This window comes from Hydra vulgaris, chromosome 08 (genome assembly GCF_038396675.1).
Source record: "Hydra vulgaris chromosome 08, alternate assembly HydraT2T_AEP".
Classification (NCBI taxonomy): domain Eukaryota; kingdom Metazoa; phylum Cnidaria; class Hydrozoa; order Anthoathecata; family Hydridae; genus Hydra; species Hydra vulgaris.
Genome location: NC_088927.1, coordinates 49,685,001 through 49,709,000, shown reverse-complemented (window position 1 = coordinate 49,709,000; position 24,000 = coordinate 49,685,001). Strand labels below are relative to the sequence as shown.

Sequence of the window (24,000 nt, the reverse complement as noted above, 5' to 3'; positions counted from 1 at the left end):
ATTTAGAAATCACATCCATGTAAAAGTTAAACTTAATTTGAGGAGGAGATTGTAAACATAGCTAAGTCATAGTCAGAGCTGTGGTTAGTGATTCTAAGGCCTCCCCCCTCCCTTTTAAAAGATATCTTTCACTAGGGCACAAGTTTTTTTAAATTTTAGATTTTTATTGTTGTCAGGTTCCTATAATTGTAATTTTTTGCGATGCATCTTTGTTTGTCACAGTTATGGACATGCAAAAGTTTGAAGTTTATTTCTTACTTTAAAATTATCTAAGACACCAAAAGTTTGTTCTTGCTTTTAGACATTTGTTGGTCGTTGTACAACTTTATATAACCAATAATAAAAAAATTATTTGTAAAACTTACAATGATAAAAAATAAAAAAGCTCTGAAAGAATCTGAAAGAAGATTACGAGATTCTTGTCGTCAGAACCTTAAATAAGCATTTAACAAGGATAAGATAAACAAAATATTAGTAAACTTTTACAAAATTGCCGTACTTTAGTAGTAATTTAGTTACTTCTATTGGTATAGCTCAGAGCGTTATTTGAACTGCACTTTTGCTACATGTGGACTCTCCGTTTGGTAGCGGAGTTGCAAACGCGCTTTTTCTAAGCAAACACGAAAGTGGACTGACGTCGCTTCCAAAAAAATCCAAGGCGCTGCTTCGCTACCATTTAAATTTAGCAAAATTTTAAACTTGCAGATTTTTCATTGAGTGAAAATTGGGTGAAAAGAAAATATAATAATGGTGCTATTAAAATTATCTTAGATGTGTGCAATTTGATTATAAGGTTTTGAAACCGAGGTATATGCGCTACATATCAAAAGTCCACAACTAGCTCGAAGTATTTACTATATTAAGCAGATATTTGCATCAAAAACTTTTTTATTATCTTATTGAGGTTAATCTTTATATAGATTTGAATAAAAAATTTAAAAATACAATAGCAGAGCTGCTGCAAGTTTCTTTATACTTAAAATCGCGTTAATAAGCAATTAAATGCATTCAATGTTTAATGATTTGGAATTTTGTCATATACAATAGTGTTCGCAACAACTACAAGCTATTTATTTTCCGTAAATCATTTTACAATAGTTTTGATAATAATAATAAAAATAATAACAATAATAGTAGTAATAATAATAATATAAGATAAAAAAAATTAATACAAATTATAGTAATAGTAATAATAAGTATGTTTACAATAATTACAATGAAAAAATAATAATGATAACTAATATTATTATTTAGTTATGAGCATAAAATTATTTATAATAATATGTTCATGATTTATTTAGTATGGTGTCACTCATACAGAAATCTGATCAAAGGAGTGACACCAATTTTTAAACATAATATAAGTAATAATAAGCAAAGACGTGCATTGAAACATATGGACCGTAAACACATAGATTAAAGCACATAGAACATACATTAAAACAAACATGTAGACATCATAATTTGCAGGTTTTAATAATAAAAAAAAAGAAAAAAGTAAACAAAAAGTACTGAATATAATTGTAGTAACGACGAAAAGAAAATTAAAAGAATATTTTAATCGTAAGGACAATATGTCTAAAAGTTAGAATAAAAGTTTTTCAGAATTTTTTTAAATAATAATTTTCGCAAATGTTGGAAAAAATAAATGCACATGCTTGTTACTTTTTACGCTTTATGAAGATTTCAACTTTAGCCATATGTTATATGAAGATATTGACTTTAGCCATATGTTATATGAAGATATTGACTTTAGCCATATGTTATATGAAGATATTGACGTTGGTTGAGGAACAAACGCCCTAGCGATATAAAATTTCAGACATGTCTAGATAAATGCCATCTATGCCAACTAGTAAATTTTGCAACTTATTAACCCACACGCATAACCGCTCCAAAAAATACTCTTGACCAAGTAACCTTTGAAAAGTTAACTTAAATTCTTCCTAACTTAATAGTCTATAAGATATATTACGATATAATAAGATATATGATATATTAATAACCTCCTTCCCCCATCCTTTCCCCTAATTTTGATATACGCTTTTTTGAGTACCCTCCACCTACTTAAAAGCACCAATGCTTTTAACCTACCCACCCAACATTTTATGATATTTTTTTTAATCAAGTGTCTCCTTACTTGTAAAATTGTCCCCTTGCCACCCATTTTATATATGCCTTTTTACAATAATAATGTTTAGACCACTTTTGCTTCTACCTTTCATAAACGATCTGCATGACATTATTACCCGCTTAATAAAACTTTATACTGATGAATGCAGGTTCATTGCAGCTATTAAATCACTAGACCTTGAAAAATGACATTGATAAAACCGTTGAAGGGTCACAACTTTGGCTAATACCTTTTAAAATTGAAAAATGTAAGGTTTTGCATGTTAGCAAAAGCAATTAAACCAGATCTACACACTTTATTCAATGTCCACTTATGATGGCAATTGACGTAACCTTATTGTAAGAAAATCTAAACGAATTCTTTGAGTCATTGTCTTTCATGACCTTGAAGTTCGTGATCAAGTGCAAACCGAAGCTTTCAAGTGCAAACCGAAGTGATCAAGTGCAAACCGAAGCTTTCGAGTGCAAACCGAAGTAACTAAATGCAAACCGAAACTTTATTAGCAAACAGAATTCTTGGTATTTTTAAAAAAACCATTTTGTATCCGTAGTCTATCTCTCTAGAAAACGCCATAAATGGTCTACATTAGACTACACCTTCAACTCGTATTGCAGGCCTGGTCACCTCATATCAAAGAAGATATTTTGCTATACTTAAGCAAGTTCAAAATTTTGAAGCAAAAATGATATCTTTAATAATGCATCTATCTTATAAAAAAAGATTTTTTTTTCAATTTACCACCCTTGAGCAACGCTGCGTACGTGGAGATCTCGTTGAGAAATTCAGAATTTTGCACTAGTATTGGCAAAGTTGAGTTTTTAATTCCATATGTGTTGTAGACCATTTCAACTGCAATCTTAAAATTTGCGAGATCAAGGTCACACATACTACACAGTCAATATCTTAAAGCACAGTTAGTTAAAAATTGCAATGTAAGTCGTTTTTTCGCACCAGTCGCATAGTTAGACCATGGAACGCACTAAGAGTATTTCACTAAGAGTATAACATTAGAACACACTAAGAGTATACCATTAATTCAGCTCGTCATTCAGGCACGTTTAGTGTAATTTATGTCAGCACAGAGAAGCCTAGTGTCGCTCCTTTGCATTAGTATTTATAATTTTCTCTTAACACAATAAACATGCACCGTTGCACTGTTTAATCGTATTTATGTCATTACAATTTATTTCAAATTCAAACATCATTATTTATTTTATTGATCTATTGGTCATTTGTAAAATTTATTTATATTGAATTCTGAATAAGCAAACATATGTTAGTTAGAGATTTTAAATTCGATAAATTGAAAAGCACGCAGGATAGCACACAACTTGCTAAACTTGAAAAGATGTTTAGTGTGTAAAATCATACTTGCAGAATTATATTCAGAAGAAAACAGTTTTGAGTGCTCAAAGCAAATATGGCCATGTAAATGATGAATCTATATAAAGTAAATAGATTTTAACGCATGATTTTCATACATACTAATATTAAAAAAGTCACACCAAAAAAATTTATAACAAAAATTTAGAATAAATCTAAAAATTACTATTTTCTGAAATCAAACGCAAGGCTAACACTGCCTCGTAAACAAAACAAAAAATAAAGAATACAGAATAATATTTCGAAGTATTAAGTATAACTAAATATAAAGAATACAAAATAACATTTCGAGGAAACAACTTTAAAGATTTCTAGTTTAGTTTTCTTTAATAAAGTGAATTTTAATTTAATAAATTTTAAAAAAGTGAAGTTTGTAAATTTATTTAAGTTTCAAATAATATAAGATATCTTGAAATCAAATTATAGGTTTAAAAGTTATTATATTCATTATTATTAAACTTAATTACTTATATATTTTTAACCCTATACGACGCACATTTTTTTAAAAATTTTTAAAATTTTTTTACAAATTGTTTTTGTTTCCTGGTAAACGAGGTTAAAAATACTTAAGACGAAGACTCTTTACATTTAATGATGGTTTATTTAAGGTACGAACTACCTTCTTTTTCTTACTTAATTTAGTATTAGATCTTTGTTTAATTTTATATTAAATTTATTGATTGATTAATTTATTATTTATCTAACTATTCATTTATCTTTTAATTTAATTATTTATAACTATTTTTACAAATTTTTATCTAGATTTTAATTTAATTATTTATAACTATTTTTACAAATTTTTATCTAGATTTTAATTTAATTATTTATAACTATTTTTACAAATTTTTACCCTATGGATAGAAGAGAAAATAGCAGTGTCATTAGTAAAACAAGGAAAAATGTTACAAAAGAGCACAATGAAATTCTTAAGCATTTAGTTGAAAGAAATAAATCTATAACAAGCATTCCCACTTCTCTTGATATATCTAAGCGCACAATTCAAAATCTTTTCGTTAAACAATTCGTTTAAGAATTCGACGACCCAACTGCACTCAAGTCGTTTTCTAATAAAAAACGAGTTAAAGACCTATAAACGCTCAAATATAAAATATTAATGAACTACGCGTACAAGAAAACAATCTTTGTACGCAAAAAGCAATAAAAGACAATCTTTCTGCAGCAGACTTCAACATGTCTCAGCCTACTATTTCCAGAAAACTCAAACGCTCGGATTTATCAAGAAAGTGTGTTGTGCAAGTACCAGCAGGATGCAATTCAACACGAGTTATTGATGCACGCTATGCATTTGCAAGCGAAATTAGCGGAATTTCAAATGAAAAACATATTTAATTTGATATACCTGTATTTAATATGCACACCAACAGCACATACGGATATTCGCTAAGAGGTGCGCCAACAATTTTACAGTCGTCTGCAAATCGTGGCAAGAATGTTAGTTTTTTTAGGGCTCGGAGAAAACCGGAGAATTTCAAAAAAACAGTTTTCGGTTTTTTAAAATTGTAAAACCGGTAAACCGGTTTTACACCGATTTTTATATTACAAAAAACAAATTTTATTGATCTAAAAATCTATTGATCTAAAAAAATTTATTGATCTAAAAATCCAACGTAACCTACTGAAATTTTTTACTGGAATTGGATTTGTAAACTGAAGAAAACAAAAAAAAGTCTTAGAAAACAAAATTTAGCATGATCATTTTTTTTTAACAATAAGAATAGTTTAAAGTGCATTTCAAAAAGCACATATAATAAAGCAACTGTCACTTAAAAATCTTTTTTTTTTAATAAAGTAATATCTTTGGAAGACTAGTGCATCCAACTGATCAAACTTCATTGAATAACGTAATTTTATACAGAAATTACTGGTGATTGAAAAAACTCTCTCGCTTTCTGTTGATGTATCGATTCCAGAGCATTTAATAAGTTTTGGATAGTTGTCAATTTTTTCTTAGTGACACAAAACATTTTTTGTTCATTTTGAAAGGATGAAACAAAACTGTCTTTGTTTGCCTTTCCACATGCTTTTGGAACCTGGAACACTTCAGATATTGATTTCTGCAATTGCTGCACTAAAGATGGCGATCCTGATGCTGTTGCTATCAGCTCAACTTGATTTTCGTTCATATTGTCATTTATAGTTGGTTATAAATCTGGATCATTAAATAATCTTTCAGTTAATATTCTTGCCAAGGACAATGTAGCCACCTTAGGCGAGTATGAAAGTTCCGTCAACTCTGTTTTTGGAAAATTTCTACTTTGTAGGAATTTATGCAATGTAATTACTTCTTTATTTTGCCTTTCTGAAATTATTATTTTCAGTGAAATATAAAATTTATTTCCCAAACTTGTGCAGTTTTGTCTCATTTGAGTAAATAAAAATGTCAGTACTCCTTCTGCAGTGAGTAAAGTTAATCTGGTTTTGCTCAGTTCTTTTACTGCCAATTCTGCTGGCTTAAATATTTGAATTAAATTTAGCAAAATAGAAAAATCCTTTTCATTGTATAAATCTTCACGCCCTATTTCTTTCAGTGCGTTTTTTACGCAAGCTTTAAGTTGCACAAATCTTTCCATGGGTATAAGTGAGTTCCATCTGGTTCTATAGGGTTACAGTCTAATATTAGCGAAAGTTTTTTGCCATTTATCTCTTCAACATATTGTTTCAATAGGTCTTTTCTTACTGGGAATCTTCTGATAAATCTGATAATCTTTCTTGAGTTGTTTAATACATCATTAATGATTTCATCTTCTAAATTGTATTCAATTTCATTATTACAGGCAACATCTATATCTAAATTATGATCTCCAGAAAAAGAGTAAAACTGATTTTTAGTTTCCTCATCAGAATTTAAACTGCCAGAATTTGATATTTTATAAACTGGCTTATCGACTACAGATACTTTTTTGTAAAAAGTGTCTAGAACAGCTAAATGAATAGCAAGATTGATGCAAAATTGGTTTTCAATTCCATTTAATTGTCCATATTTTCCATCATTCCGAATATTTTATATTATAATTCCAATTTTTTCTCTATAGAAAAGCCTATGATCAATTTTTTAATTGTTTTTTTGCTCCTAGGCATTTTATAATCACGTTTTGTAATAAATTCTGCAATAGCACTTGAATATCTCATGGCATGAATAGAAAACCCATTATACGCAGCACATTTGGCCAATAATTCTTCCATTGACGTTCTTTGTATGAATTTTAACATACTTGTTTTTGATTTTTTCTGTGTTGGCTGACTAGGCTGAGTTGATTAGGCTCTTCATTTTTATTAACTTCAATCTTATGTTTTGCTCGAAGATAGTTTGTCTAATTTGATGTACTCCCGCTTGCACATTTTAAAGCTAAATGGCGTATTTTACATTTTGCCATATTTGGTGTTTCTTTTCGAAATGTTTGCCATACTCCAGATCTTTTGCTGTTCATAGTTTTTTAACCGGATGTTGACGTGCGACGAAAAATGGATTATGTACTGCAACAAAAAACGAACATATCATTGGCTAGCCAGTAACGATCCAAGACCAATGACTCCTAAACCAAGCATTCACCAACAAAAGGTTTTACTGTGTATATGATGGACTACAGCAGGTATCGTTCACTATGACTTGCTACCAAGTGGACAAACCATTACTGCTGAGATATACTATTGGACAGAGTTTCGGTTGCTCTTCACCAAAAACAAGCAGCTTTGGCAAACAGAAAAGGTGTTGTATTCCACCAGGACAACGCCAGACCGCACACCGCAAAAATCACGCGGGAAACTCTAGCACGTTTACAATGGGAGATTCTACCTCACCCTCCGTATTCACCAGACCATGCCCAAAGCGACTATCACCTGTTTTTGGCTCTGGATAATCATATGAGGAATCGACAGTTTCGAAATAGAGAAGATCTCGAAAATGAGTTAATTTAATTTTTTAGCTAGCAAACTCAAGACTTTTATAAAAATGGAATATACCAGCTTGTTTCCGATGGGAGAAAGATATTCTTGCTGAAGGAGACTATTTTTCAGAAAAAACTGTTTTTATGTGTATTTATTTATGGATCTGCAAAACCGCACGAACTTTTTTGGTTGCCTGTTATTAAAAGTTGATTGGAATGACATTACCAATAAAAACGATGTTGACTCCAGTTTTGAAGCATTTATTTCTCAAACAATATTGTTGTTAGATTGCCATGTGCCACTCAAAAAAATTAGTATTAAGAACTACAAGCGTCAATTCAAGCCATGGATTACTAAAGGAATAATAAAATCAATTCAGATTCGAAATCTTATTTAAGGAAAAATGTTAAGGATAAAAGATCCAACAAATATAGTTAAACTAAAAACATCTTTAAACGCTATAAATATACTATAATTAATCTAAAAAAATACATCTCAAAAAATTCTTTTCAGAAAATATAAAAAATCTTCGTGAGACCTGGAAAGGCTTAAGTGTAATAATAATTGTCAAAAACGTTATGTATCTCCAAATTGCTTACAAGTTAACGAAACATACATAACTGAACCAACTCTAATCTGCGAAAAATTCAACAACGATTTTAGCTCATAAACTTAATTTTAAAACTCACTCATCTTACATTAGCTATAAAAAGCTATAATCTTAAACATCCAAATCTTCATAGTTTACTGATATCTCCAACAAACCATTCTGAAATCTCATCACTTATATCTAAATTAAAACTTAGAAAATTAATAGATCCTAACATCATCCCCACAAACATTCTCACAAACATCATCCCCACAAACATCATCCCCACAAACATTCTTATTGATATTCTCTTTAAGCTATTTAATATTTCCTTCTTAAATGGAATTTTTCCTGACATTTTGAAATTATCTTGGGTCATTCTAGTATATAAAAATGGCTCAAAGCTCTCATGTAATAACTATAGACCAATTTCAATTCTTTCTAACATTAGCTAGCTCCTTGAAAAACTAGTGTACTATAGATTATACTTATTTTTGAATTCCTTTAACTGTTTAAATGAACTTCAATTTGGATTTTGATCAAAACACTCTACTTGCTACACTTTAATAAGAATAACTGAAAAAATAAAAAAGGCACTGGATAGGTCATTTCGTAGGTGGTGTTTTTATCGATTTACAAAAGCGTTCGATACCGTTCGATATATAATCATACCATTTTAATTTCTAAACTTGAACATTACGGAATCTGAGGGGTTACTTGTAACTGGTTTTAATCTTATTTTTTAAATCGAAAGCAGTTTGTTAGCATTAATGGTTGCAAATCAAATAACAAACATATAGTTTGTGATGTTCCCCAGGGTTCTGTTCGTGGCCATTTATTGTTTTTGATTTATATTAATGATCTTAATAATTCTGTCCACTTCTCATCAGTCCATCTGTTTGCTGATAATACTAATATCTTGCATATTAATAAGTCTTATCGTTCCTTGTGGAAGAATATAAACTTAGACCTAAAAGTTTTAGTTCATTGACTAAGTGCAAACTTAATTTCTCTGAACTTAGAAAAAACTGAACTAATATTATTTTCATCTACAAGACAAAAAAATTTTAAACAACAATCATATAACTAAAATTAAAACTAATAATAGACGTTTATATCCAACACACGTTAAGTATCTTGGTATTTTTATAGGTTCGATATCATCTACTGTTGTCAAGTTTGGGGACAAATTGGCAACTGTAATATTAATAAATTGTTATCAGCTCAGCGCCAATCAATCCGAATAATTAATTTTCAACTCCATAATACAGAAACTTCAAAATTCTTTAAAAAACTTAAAATTCCTATCTTGTCAGCACTAGTTAAATTTGCTAATCTACTTTTGTTTTTGACTCCCTTAATAAAAATTTACCTTCCTCTATTACAACCTTCTTCACTGAAACTCGATTTATTCTGTCACATTTAACTAGAAATATCAATAATGGAAAACTAAATGTACCTCCCTATAAAACTTTAAGGTATGGTAAGTATTCAATTACACATCAGTGCATCAGTGAATGGAATCGAAGTCTTATGTGCATTGTGAATGAGTTTAAAAAATCAAAATTTCAAAATAGTTTATCTTCATTTCTTTATTTAAAACAAAATAAATTTAAACAAATTCTAAAAAAAATTTATGTTTATTTTTTTTATAATTATTAACTTCCTTTAGTTTTATTTTTAATTTTTTTTTTTTTTTTTTTACTATTTCTATAGAGACTTTATTGTTTTTGTCATTAATATTTATTACTTTCATTACTCCTGTTTTTTTTATTACTATTATTATTACAATTATTATAAATACTATTATTTTTACTGTTACTTTTGTTCTATTAATGATTAAGGTTATCATTGTTATTATTATTATTTCTTAAATTAGTATTATTAATATAATTATTTAGTGTCACTCCTTTGGTCAGGATTCTGCATGAGTGACTCCTTCCTCAATCAATTATTTATATTTATTCTTAATAATTATATTTTGATTTTATTATTTATAATATTATAGATATTCTTATTATTTTTATTAATATTGTTATTGCTATTATTGTATTATTTTTATTATTATTAATAATAATATATTATTGTAATTATATGATTGTAAATTTTGAGGAAAATAAGTATCTTGTTCTGTTCTGTTCTGACTAATCGTCGCGTTGGTTTGACAAGGTTCTAACTGACATTTTTGCCAAAACTGACATTATCATTTTATTAGACTATTTAAATCATGATGAACAAAATAAACTGAAATTTACAGCGATATAGCGCAAAACAAGCAAACTGCTAACGTGCCAAAGTTCTATCTGCAACTTTATTTAACTAATATTTAGTTGGACAAGGTTCTAACTAAAAATAACAGCATAATCTCTCGCTTGTTTTTATTAACTAATTATTATGATAGAGAATTTTATTCCCATCAAAAATCATATAAAAAATAAGACTGAACATCAGCAAAAAGTGTTCTAATTTGACACCGATGTAGAATAAAATACCATTAAAGCTATTATTTGAAAATAAAAAAAAATATTTTTTATAACGTTACTCAAATTGACACCTGTCACATTGCGAAACAAAATTTTGATTAGCATAGAAATAACTATTATAAGTCAAAGTAAAAGTTATGAGCTAAAATCATTTTTTTATTTTAAAGTAATGATGTTTTTGCATTAATAAATTTACAAACTTACCGCAGTCAATGTAAGTACAATGTCTAACTATATTTTGCAGTGCCTACCACAAAAAGTCAATACTTGTTCATTTTTCTTTACTTATCTACAACGGTTAGTCAATATATGTGCACTTTGGAACGTTGATTTTATAAAGTAACTTGTTTTAACTTGTTAAATCAAAAATATCAGTAATATTAAAATTTAAACAACTTGTAATTAAACGTTTTTGTAGCAATAATAAAAACCAGGCTGCGTAGTTAAAAAAAAAGTTTTATAAAATGATTTGAAAAGAATTTTTCTGAAAGTTTTTTTTTGAAAGTTTGAAAGTTAAAAAAAGACAATTTGAAAAGTATTCAATTTCGTTTTAAGTAAAATATCAACAGAAAATGGAAAGAGTAGTATTTGATATCAAAAGCAGTTATGATAGTGACGAATTTGTAGCTCCAACCAGTGAAAGCGGTGAAGACTGCTGCGAATTAAGTACACGGTTAGTAACCTAATAAAACTTTTTTGCGTGACTTTGGCCATGCATTTACATATTAAAATAAATTTAAAAGCTTCGAAAAAGTTGTTTAAAAAGATTTTTTACTTTTTAACATGTTTACACAGGAAGAAGAAACAGGAAGAAGAAACGTTTTAATTTAACTAGAGCTGCACTAGATTCTAAAAAAAAACTAGAAAACTAGAAACGAAATGTTGTAGAAGAAGCTTCTGGAAACAATGCCAATAATTTTTATGTAGTACAGACTCAAAATAATTTTGAGATAGACATGAATGTACAACCTACGAATGATGCTGAATTAGTGACAAACAAGTAAGTCAAATATGAAGTGTTTCCCCTCAATCATCCTCTAAATCTTAAAGGTTTTTTAATATATTTATCTAAAAAATGATTTTGACATTAAAATCTACTATTATATACAAAGTGAACCATTTTTAACCTCTTAAGTATGATTCACTTAGTATGTAATAATATACTAGAGATACTATTATCTACTTAGTAATATTACTCTTCTGGCGATCACGTTCAACATACGTTTAAGAAGAAATTCAGAAAACGAATATATAAACCTGAAACCTGGGGAAGTAATAAAAAAAAAGGCATAAATTATGCAAGTTGAAGAGGAAAACAAGTACCAAATAAGATCATTCAAACAAAAAAAAACTGTCTGGCAAACTGTAAGTGCGAATGTGCTAAGAAAATATCAGAAGATGAGCGAAACGATTTTTTTTTTCATTTTAAGCCTTAAATTCAGCTACTGAAAAGAGGTACTTCTTTATTACTTCGACTGATCGCACAACCACTACTAGACCAAAAAGAAACCACGAGGAAAACAATGATAGTGAAAATACAAATAAAGAAACTGATGACCACGCTGAAAAACAAATTTTTCAAAAAGGAAGTACGCCTATAGATATTTTTTTCATATAAAAGGAGAAAAAGTGCGTGTTTGCAGAGGAAAAGACGTAAGTGACTTAATGACTTGGTCTGACTCCTGCGTTCCTCAAAATCGGAACAGTATATTATCAAATGTTTTGTTACATTTTTTAAGAGATAATCCTAACATTAACTCAATCATTATGAAACATTCCCTGCTAGGTCATTCATGCGTCCAAGAGGTGGATCATGCCTATAGCGAAATTGAAAAGCTCATAAGGAAAACTGATTTTCATAGTCGAATTGGATTGATAAGGATGTTGAAACAAGTTAACAGAAAAAATCCTTATTGTATCATTCAAATGAAACCACATGACTTCAAGGATTATTCACATGACTTCAAGGATTATTCCACATGACTTCAAGGATTATTCAGTAACAGTGAAGCTGTTCAATTACAGCTTTGCTTGACAATTAGTCAGTTCCTTTTTCTAACGCCGCTGTTCTAAAATTTACTTAAACATCTCACATTATACATTTTAAATCTAGCCATGATCGCAATGAAGCTATGAATTGTGCGAATGTCAAGTTCAATGAAAAACCTAACAGAAAGAATGCAGCAACAAGTCCATCAACTTCCACTGTTTTGAATGTAAAACCAAAGATTCAAAATTGTACAAAGGAACTTGCAGACTTAAAAAAAATATATTAAAGCTGTCTTTCTGTTTATGCCTCTCGAGGAGAGAGATTACTATCAAGTTGTTCTTCACTTATAAGGGTTGTACTTAATGTAATGGTTTTAAAATGTAGCTAAAAATGTAGTACAAAAAAAAATTAACAAAAAAAAGAAATTAAATTAAAAAAGAAACAATAATCTAATTTATAAAAATTAGCTTTTTATTATTTTGTTGTTTCAGTAACTAACATGTTTTTAACTACCGTTAAACAGCAGTTGGTTGTCATAGTGAGAATATAATTATTACACTTTGACAAGGTTAACTGCATTTTGGGGTATTCATTTTTCAATGAAGAGTGAAATATTTTTCATAAAAAATAGTAATACTTATAGCAAATGCTTATGTTATCATGAGTAAAAAAAATTATCGTTGGATTTTAATAATTTTTGATGGTAGGAACATACCAATTTTTAACATTGATTTACTCAAAACTACTCATGGATCAGTTAGAACCTTGTCAAACCAACGCGACGTAATGTAAGTAGATATTCCAAACGTTAGATCGACTTTAAGTAAACGTATATATAAAAAAAGTTTGAACTATACATTTCAAATCAAGATTCGATTTTTAGTCAATAATAGGTCGCTAAACGTTTTATCCATTTTTCGATCGATTTCGACTAAATATTGACCAATTCTGAACCAATTTGCGTTTACTGGGAAGATACTCTAAGGAACTTTTATAAAAAGAATTCAAAGCTCTCAAGTTTATATATGTTGGTCTACGTTTCTTGCTTTTAATTGTTAATTCATATATATTACTTATTTTGAGATTTGTCGCTAATATCATAAGAACCCTTGTTCCCAGTACCCTTGTCATAAGTATCCCTACTTCGAATGACTTTTCTAAATAGTTGTTTGTTGCTGGTGTTTAGTATGTATTGTCAAGTTGTGGTGCTTTTTCTGGTGTACTGTAGAAAACAAATGATATTGACTTTGGTATTGTAAATAGTCGGTAACAACTGTGATGAAGTCATTAAAAGTTTTACTGAAGCTCCAATCGAATAATTTGAAAAAGGTATAAGGTACCAACTTCCTTTAAGTTTTTGAGTCATCTTGTGCTTGGACCACCACAAGTTGATGCGGACAAGACTGTAAAATTTTTATAGTGATATTTTTGTGGAACAGCTTTTTTGAGTGAATATTTGCTGCTTTGTACTTTGGCCACTGAGTTGCACTTCAGTATATGTTTTTTCTTTTTTTTTTTCATTTTAGCATACAAGTTTTTTCAACACAAATATAATATATAAATGGTTGCTAAAAACGACACCCCTGAATATATTAGTGGCAAATAAAAGATTCAGAAAATTTAGTAAACAATTTTGACTGATTTAGATTTAGTTTTTAGTTATTTTTTTATGTTTTGTTTTTTAAAACGACTATTTAATAATTGTCATCGTTAGAACTGTGTTAATCAATGTTTAGATTGAAATTATTGGTATTATTTTTTCTGATTTATAAACAGGTATTTTAAAATACAACTATCGGTTTTTCATAATAAAGCTGTCGGTTTTTGTAGTATAACTATCGGTTTTTAAAATATAGCTACCGGCTTTTAAAATATTATTATCGGTTTTTAAAGTATACCTACCGGTTTTTAAATTCTTCATTTAATAATAAGGAAAGGTTTTAGGCTTCTGATCCTACTTTTAATACTAACAAGATGGGCTGACAAATTGCAGCTTAATGATACAAAGAGTTACACACAGACTTTAAGCTCAAACAATTGTCACACAGAAAACTACACAAAGTTTCCTGAAATAAAACTAATCAAGCAGGTCAAGCACATATGTTAACCTTTTACGTTTTTCAAGATCCGTATTCTTTATGCACTCTCTGATCTCAATATATAAATATATCAAGACACTTTTTTCTTTTTTTAAATGCAATCCTTTTTTTGGATTTGTACAGAATTATCTTGTGTGCTTTATGATACATGATATGCGCACAACATTGGGATCTGGGATCTCGATCTTGGAGTGCCACTGTTCTCTTTTTTTTTCGCTCTATAATTTTTTAAATGATGATGTTGAAACGTGATGTTGAAAAACAGAAAACAAATATAAATTACTTTATCATTTTTATTACAACTTATTTTAAAAAAGTTCCCATTATTCGACTAAACCGACTTTTAGTCGACTTCAAAAATGTATTAGTCAACTTGAGTCGACAGTCAATTTATTTGAACCCGTAACAACACTACCAAAAAGTCTATAAATATATCAAGACACCTTTTTCTTTTTTTAAATGCAACCCTATTTTTTTTTGGATTTGTACTGTTTTATCTTGTGTGGTTGATAATACATGATATGCGCTCAACAGATTCACAAGTTTTAGTAGTAAATCCGTTGTGCGCATATCAAGTATCATTAGATATATAAATTATTTACAAGATTTTTTAATTGCTGGAAGAACCCACCATAACTTAAAGTGCTGTTTCCCATAGAAAACAGTGGTGATCCACAGCCGAGAAATAAAGGGTTTTTTGCATTTAAATCTGTATTCGCATATCAAAGTTTGGCTGATGATGAAAATTTTCTAAAATTTGATTGGTTTAAAATGCTTACTCTCTATTTTGGTATAAGAAATGTAACTTTGTGACAAACTGTATAAATTTTGAGAATTACAAGTTCTTTAGTTTTCTTTGAGACTCTTTTTTCCATGCTTTATATAAGGTTACTTTCTATATATATATGTTTGTGTGCCACAAAATTTGAAATCAATTTTTGAAAGCTTTTTTCTCAACCAATTTTGCTCAAATTTTGCACACTTAATCATTTTCGATGACAATACAAGGAAATGGAAAAATTTGACCAAAAAAAGTTAATTAAGTTAACAAAAATTTAATTTGTATTTCCCCATACATTTTATTTATTTGATATGAATTGCGTATTACGTCACAAAAATCATTGATTTGCAAATTATTTGCTGTTTCGAAGACATTAAAGCGCAGCGATTCAAAACCTATTGTTTTTTAAGTCTTAAGTTATTAATTTAAAAAACAAAAATTTAGTAAAAACAGTAATTTTTAAATTTTTAAAAAAAAAAAAACAGTAATTTTTCCTTCTACAAAAGATAACAAAAAAAGAATTTCTAGGCCCAATAGAATTCTGCTTTACTTACATTTACTTACGAACATTTACTTTTCCGTGACTGGCCAAAGATTATCGAAAGCCAGGCCATTGACTCAATAAGTCAGGCCATTAGGGTCCGCGAATCTGAGAAACTGTTAGAATATTAGTAATTAACTAGTTTAGCTTTAACACACAAAACAAACTTTTTAAAATATGTGGTCTTTTCGCCTCAAGGAAAAGTCCTAGTATCATAGCGATTGGGAGACAATAGAGTTTGACCGCAAATCACTTTTTTAGATACTTCCAAGCTGCAGGACAAAATTTTGACTACAGTTGACATCGCCGCAACGTTGTTAGGTTGCTGGTACTGACCCCTCAATCCTACAACCGGCGTTCAGCGTCTTTGACAGTTACACTCTACAACATCGAAATCAACATAGAACTCAACGTATCAAGATGTTAAAATTAAAATGTTTCACTTTTTAATAAGGTTCATGTTAAACCCATGTTGTAGTACAATGGTAGTATAGTATTTGATAAAACAGTTAACAAATCTCATCTATTAGTAATCACAATATTGAGCATTTTGGTTGTAACATTTTTTAGTGGACCAAAATTTCTTTGTAAAATATTACCAGTCAGATAACCTAGTGCAGAGTTTTTTTTTTAACAGGCAAATCTGATAAAAAAGCACTAAAATACAGCTAAAAAGAAATAATTTTTGTAGAAAATTTATGTAGAAAAAAAGAAATTTAGATGAAAAATACACTTAGAGTTGTTTTTGATCTTCCAAGAAGTGGAATCTAGCACATCTTATCTGGTAAAGTCAAAAAGTAGTGTTGTTATCGACCTCGGTTCAATCAACTAAAAGTCGACTTGTCGAAAGTGGAAATTATTCGACTAATTTCCACTTACATAAAAAGTTTTGAAAAATTTTTTTCTAAAATAGAACAGTCGGTTTAATCGATTATGGATTTCCTACTAATTGACTAAAAGTCGAGTAATAAACTAAAAATCCTTATATTTTCAATTTGATAAGAACACCATGTACTCTTATAACTATTGTATACTGTTTTTTGTGTACTCTCTTTAGGTTTTATAAAATCCATAGCATGTTAGCAATATTTATACCTAATTAAACATTCGGTTATGTATTTAATTATATATTTTTTTTCAATGTTTAAGCTATGCTTGTGATTTTTATATATACTTTCATACAGGATTGTTCCAAGCTGGATCGGGGATCTGGGACAAAATTAAATCTTGAAGCTCCAGAATCTAGATGTCATCTTTACAATAACGTAGGAAATATGATTGGATAGACTTTTTTTTTTTTTTTCAGACTTTGTCGACAGTCAATTTATTTGAAGCCGTAACAACACTACCAAAAAGTCTGCGCCAAAACACTTGGAATTGTTAAAGGTCTTGTTTAAAGATTTTAGATTATCCATTGTGTGTTGTTCTGTAAGCACTAAGGATGGCTCTTTTACTTATCTTGATGTAAAAATGCGAATTACTTTTTAACGTAAATTACTTTACATAACTCATACTAAAACATATAATTTACTTGCATTTAAAAGTAATTCTTTTTTTTTTACATAAATTATATAACATGTAAAACTTAATTACTTTAGTTTAGTTTTTTAAATGAATAACTGTTACTTAAAAAAGTAATTTATTTTTACAACTAAAAGTTATATGCTTTTTTACTTTTACTTCCAAATGTAACTTACTTTTAATGGTAAGTCGTGTAAAGTAAACTACTTTGAAAAGTAATTTTGGTTATGATTATGTAAAAAATTTACATCGAAATGTAATTAACTTTTATATGTAAAAAAAGTTATTTATGAAGTAAACTTACGTAAATATAATATTTAAAAAACATACCACTCACTTTACAAAGTAAATTAAAACTACATCATAACAACAAATTACTTTTACGTGTAAAAGTAACTAATTAGCAAAAACAGCTTACATAAAAGTAATTTGAAAAAAAATGTTATTTACAAGTACAAGTAAAAGTAAATTTTGTCTTTAAAATTTTATACTTTAATTTGTAAGCAACTAAAATGTAAGTTATATTATTTACTTTCTCAAATAGTCATTTCATGTTGATTTAACATAAATTTTGAGAAAGGTAGCGTATTCAAACGCATTGCCTGTTTGTGGTTGTTTCATTTCTGGGTAATACTTCAGGTAATACTCGATGTATGTGGACAGTGTTTGTGTTGGAGCATGTAAAAGGGTTTCTTTTCACATATATCATAAAAGGTAGTTCTATTATAATTAGGGCAAAAATAGTTAACGGAGGCGGAATAATTTTTTGCTAGGCTAGATGCTACTCAAGCATGCTCGTTAGAGTGCGCTTTTTCTACAGTTTTTTTTCTTTGCATTTGCCTTTTCAATTAAATATTTTATTTTGGTAGTATGACGCATTTGTCATTTAAACTATCTGATATAATCTATAAGATAAAAGGAGTGGTTATCAGATATAATCTTTTATTGCGTTTTATCATATATCATTTGAAAAAAAAATTGGTATGGAAAGCCAGTCAATATTCTACTATAGGTTGTATTTTTTTTAATGTTAATTTGACTTGTCACAAGTTGTTTGTCGGTTATCAGTTGTCCCGGAATCTTGCAATTTTTCACTACCTTTCAGACTTGCTAGAGTTCTGAAACTTTCACCGTCTGAGTAAATTTGATAAACGTACATGTTAAAATTGTTTTCAGAGCCAACCGGGAAACTCCACTTTTTTGAATCTTTTTTTTTTGTTTGATTTTATTTTATATTTCAGACTCGTTAGAACTCTGAGAGCATTTGTGTAGTATCGATGAAAATGCATGTTAAATTTGTTTCCTGGGCAATGGGGCCGAACGCTAATTTTTTTCTCAAATATTTTGTTTTTTTTTAAAGTTGGGGTTTCTAATTTTTTAGAAAAAAATACTTTTTACAAAATAACTTTGAAAAGGAATTTTTTGTGATTTATTTGTTTAAGTATTTATTTTTTTGTCAGGAGGAAATAGGTTAGTGGCCTTGATAAAAGCTTAACATAAAGGAGGCGGGTATATTTGTAGCTATGCTGCTGCTTTTCACTTCTCTTATACAATGTGATTGTTGTTAACAACCACTCTAACCGAAATGAAAATTAATTTGTTTGTTGTTGTTTATTAATTGCTATTCATAAAACTGTTGCTGGGAATGAACTAATTTCCATTAGTCTATTCCAGACAACAATTATTTCATATATAAAATTGCAAGTTTGTAGAGCCATTTCCAAAGCAAGAACAATAAACCAGACAGTCTTTTAAAACAAATTAAACAATAAATGTTCACACTTTTAAATAACTGATTTAAATAACATCAAGATTATTTAAAAATAAAAAATTTAAAGTTAAAAACGTAAAAGTAAAAATGATTCAATTTATTTAATATAGCGAGTTTGGTAGAGTGGTTCAAAAAAACACACTTTTTAAATTAAAATTGTATGGTCGATTTTGAAAAAAAGTATTCTATACGATGAAACAACGTCAAGCTTATTTTTTTTTTTCACTAAATTTTTATTGCTTTTTTTAATTTAAATTTTCTAAAGTTTAAAATAAAAAAATTAACAAAAATATTTAAACAACAAGATTCCAATTGCATATTTAAAATCAGGTCTGTAGCAAGCTTTTTGTTTTTGTTTGAGAATTTAACTTTACGTAACGACACGGAGCAAACTCCAAACATTTATATGCTCATGTTTACGTAAAATAAAAGCTTTTCAAAAATATTGCGATAATCGGAGAAAATGTTTACTTCCTTTTGATGCTATTAGCTTGAGAACGACGAGTCTATAACATTTATAAATACATTTTTTTTAACATTTTAAAACTAAATTTAGTTCATTTACAAGTCTTAAATTTAGTTCATTTACAATGTCATGCAATAATCTCTTAGTGTTAAAAAATTATGGCCATATAAATTTTGAACAACCTCCGCAATTATCAAAGAGATTTAAAATATTATCTTTAATTAAGTTTTAAGTTCGTCTGACAATCAAATTCTGTTCCTCATTCAAAAGTTCGGAGCGAAAGTTAATTAAACTGCTTTTTTCGTGAATAAGTAATCAAGTGACGCGGACTTCGTCTTTAAAATTTGTTGAAGAATAACGAATTACGAAATAATTGAAGAATTACGAAAAAATTGAAGAATAACGAATTACGAAAGTAATTTGAGTTTATATACGTGACTTTAGTTTACAAGATCATTTGTATTTTTCAAACAATATTATCAAATTTATGTTTTTTTTAAAGTTAATTGAAAAAAAAATTAATTTGATAATATGGTCATTGATTGTTTTTTTTATAACATAAAGACATTCTTTAATGCAATGGCTGATTTATAGTTTTCATAATTTTTTTTTCTAAATTTGATTTTACAAATAATTAATTTTCTTTTGTAAAATATACATATGACGGGGGCAAAAAGAAGACAAAAATAATCTTATCGCCAAGCCCCTAATAACCCGTAAGTAGTATAGCCATTTAAAACTTGTCATTAAAATTGATGATCACGTGTTTTTCTGAATTTGAGTTGAATAAGTTTATTTTAGTTGACAATTATAGTTTTTTAACTTTTGGAAATATATCTAAAAAATTAATATATAAGTAGCTGAAATACCAAATTCTCCTGTTTTAGTAAGTTTTTTTTAGAAAAAGAGAAATCTTTTTCTAAAATAACATACTAAAACAGGAGAAATATTGCATAAATAACAGAAATTTTGAATAGTTTTATTTTTTTAACATATAAAAATAATGGTTATAAAAAATGTTATCTATAAAAATATCAATTAAACAAAATACAAGATTTAATTTTAAATTGATTTAAATACAAGTGGTATTGCGTGATATTATATCACGTCAAACGGAATGTAAAAAGGTTTCATATTTTGAAAATGCGGCGATTTCTTTTATCACCAAACCGATTAGAATTATTTAATCAACAGCATCTTTAGCTTATAGTATTATTATAAAGTTACGTATAAATGAGGTTTTTTAATGTGTTGCTAAAAGCCGTATTAAACTCCTTTAAAGACATTATCGATAACCAATAGTATACAGGTAGACGGGCCCCAAAAACTCATGGGCCTTAAAAGCCACACGCTCACATTAGTACCTGTAACTCATAGATAAAGCCTTATCAAGCAGCAAAATAGATTTTTTTATTTGACAAGATAGTTTTTTGAAAAGAAACTGTTAAAAATAACCAAATTAGCATAAATTTTTGAAAATTATACTAAAAACAATAAAAAAAAATTTTTTTCAATTTTATAATATTTTGAAATTATAGTCCATAAATACTTGAAATTTTCATTTAAGTTTGCAAAGTAGTGGTTTTTGTAAAGATTTAAGTCATACTTCTACAAAAAAAACACAAGAAAATAAATGAAAAAGACAGTTGCTAAAATATTTTATCTTAACCAAAGTAGAGTTTCTGTGTGGTCTTTGGGGTCTCTTAATAAAAAATATATATACATGGATTAAAAACTCAATATTAAAATGGAGTTTTGCTTTTTTCTATTAACATTTATTTTTCTATTAACAATCAAGTAAAATTACTTTTTTACTAGTTATTTGTATAAAAAAAATTGAAATATTGAAAAATTGAAAACTCTTTAGTCTTTAAGAAAATTTAAAAGTATTTTTATACGTCTTTGAAATTATTGACTCTTTAATAAGTTGATCAACTAATTGACTAAGAATAATGGAATTATTTCCTTATCACTGTAAGGTGATATATCCTTCTAACTTCTAGTATCTTCATCACTTTCATGCTCAATAACCTTACGTTTGAGTGAGTTGTTGGTTACTGCAGCAGCTAAAAACATTATTGGTTTTTTTCCATCCACTTTACAAGATAACTTTCCACAGACAGATTTTTGTACATTGTGGCAAGAAGAGCATTGCTGTAGCTTTACGGCATGGCACACACCTTCTCCACAGCTGCATTCATTTTTACACCGTAAAAATGCTTCTTTTTGTTTTTCTTTGTTTCATCTTTTTTCTTTCCTTATCTTTTATTTCTTGATTTTCATTATCTTGAATTACCTTCACTAAGTCCAAGACATTTTTTCCTTTCATTGATCCGTGAACCTGCTTAACCCTTGTAGTAAGTTTGGAAACTTTCGGCCTAACTTTCTGTATTGTCAGTAAGCCAGGAATTTCTTCAAGTTGAATGCTTTTTTCGCTCAGCTCTTGAATAAGCTCTTGAGAACGCTCAAACTTTTTTTTTCAATACTGAGTTGAATTTTTTCTTTTATCAGGAGATTTAATAGTAAATCTCCTGATAAAAGAAAAAATTGTTGTACTGGATGTAACACTTTTTAGAAAGTCAATACACAAAGCAGCTCGTGAAAACTTGTCCTGTTGCATGTCATTGACGTTTAATGATGTGGAAGTTACTCCTACACGTCTTGCAGCTTTGATTATAGATCTTATAGACTATCTATAGATTCTATCTATAGAATCTATAGAATCTATAGAATCTATAGATTCTATCTATAGAATCTATAGATTATAGACTATAGAATCTATAGATTATAGACTATAGAGTCTTGGGGCCCAGTTGTTCCAAATACATCCTAAAATTATCATAAAAGCTTCTTTATTTAGTGAATTGAAATCAGTAAAAATATTTTCTTTCATAACCACGATACTCATGATGAAGGTTTTTGTTGAGTTGGTCTAAAAGCTGTGTCACACCAGTGGTATCTGGTGGAGTTAAGAACATACGTATGTTTTTCGATTGTAAAAACTTTAAGACATCAAAATTAAAGCGTGAACAATGCCCATCAGAAAGCAAAACTACTGGTCGTGCCACTTTTTTTTCATTAAGGTATTCATCAAACTCTTTGTACATATCTAATAACGAATTGTGATCAGATACACCATGGTTGCAAGTTGTTATCAGAAGATGCGGAATACTTACCACAGCTTCCTTTGGAGCTATTTGATTAGTTATTCCAACGGTACCAAAAAGTATTTGACAGACACAAAGGTCTCCTACAATTACAAAGAAAGATAATACATATCATCTATTCAATCCATATTATAAATATTTATCAAAAAAGTGATAAGGCAATAACTACCTGAAAATGATACTAGAGGATGTATGGTGACGCATTCACGGTTCTCTCTGATCATTTTACAACATGTTTCCCTTTTTGCAGCAAAAACAAGACCAGCAGGAGTACCATCAACACCAAAATTGATGAACTGTGGTGTTTCGTCATGATTAAATATTCTGCATGTATCAATATTTTCAGAGTAAACTCCAATCCCCTTTTGTACTGCTTTAGTCATAATGCCAGTCTCAATCAATTCTTCTGCAAGAGCGTCTAAAGGCAACCATGAAAATTAATTAGTAACTCAGTTTTGGTAGAACTATTTTTCATGAATGTACAGTAGAAATACATAAACTAATAAAAAGGTGTAGCTATGAGTTAAATTTTAAATGAAGCTATTGTATACTATGAAATAAAATAAAAAACTCAATGTTTACTCATACAAAGGTGGAAACATGCCATTTCCCTCGTGCAATTGAGAGCTCTATTTATTGACACATCTCCTTGTCGCTTGAGTGTTAAGCTTGGATTCTTAGCTTTAAAGCGCATCCAAAACGATTTACCTAACCTGTGTTTAAAACAAAAATAAAAAATAAACTAAAAAAGCTTCTCTTACAAAGCTTCAACTCCTGGACTACAAGCAATCTCTTTATATCTTAACATGTTGACTATTACTACCTTTTAAAAATATATATAAGAAACATAAATACTTGTTTTTTGTCAAAGCATTTTTTGCATTTGCAGATAATGCTATGAATTTTCTGCCACCTTTCAATCTTTTATTTGTGTATTGTCTAACTTTCAGAACATCTAAGACAAGTTTTGTTAGTTCTGCTTTGTTTATGCCTTGCATTGCTCGATTTTTATTCTTAATGTATGAAACAATTGACATCTCTTCTTCCTCCAAGAGAATTGCACAGTACTGTCTTTCAAGACCATTGACTATTTTCCCATCAAGTCTACGGTTTATTGTTTCACGATTTTTAATAAGTGGATATTGTCTTGTTTTAATTGCAGCATGTCC

General features: G+C 28.6%; 1 protein-coding gene across 1 annotated transcript in view; it reads right to left on the bottom strand.

Moving 5' to 3' along the window:
- Nucleotides 1-21,417: 21,417 nt before the first annotated feature.
- Nucleotides 21,418-24,000, bottom strand: part of LOC136083927 (uncharacterized) — a 20,559-nt gene continuing 17,976 nt past the window's right edge. Inside the window, exons 3-6 of the mRNA XM_065803889.1 lie at nt 23,687-24,000; nt 23,420-23,544; nt 23,001-23,249; nt 21,418-22,914 (exon numbers count right to left, since the gene is read on the bottom strand). The exon at nt 23,687-24,000 is cut by the window's right edge and continues 865 nt beyond it. Of these exons, the coding sequence (XP_065659961.1) occupies nt 22,535-22,914; nt 23,001-23,249; nt 23,420-23,544; nt 23,687-24,000 (1,068 nt within the window). The 3' untranslated portion in view covers nt 21,418-22,534. The remainder of the gene's footprint in view (nt 22,915-23,000; nt 23,250-23,419; nt 23,545-23,686) is intronic.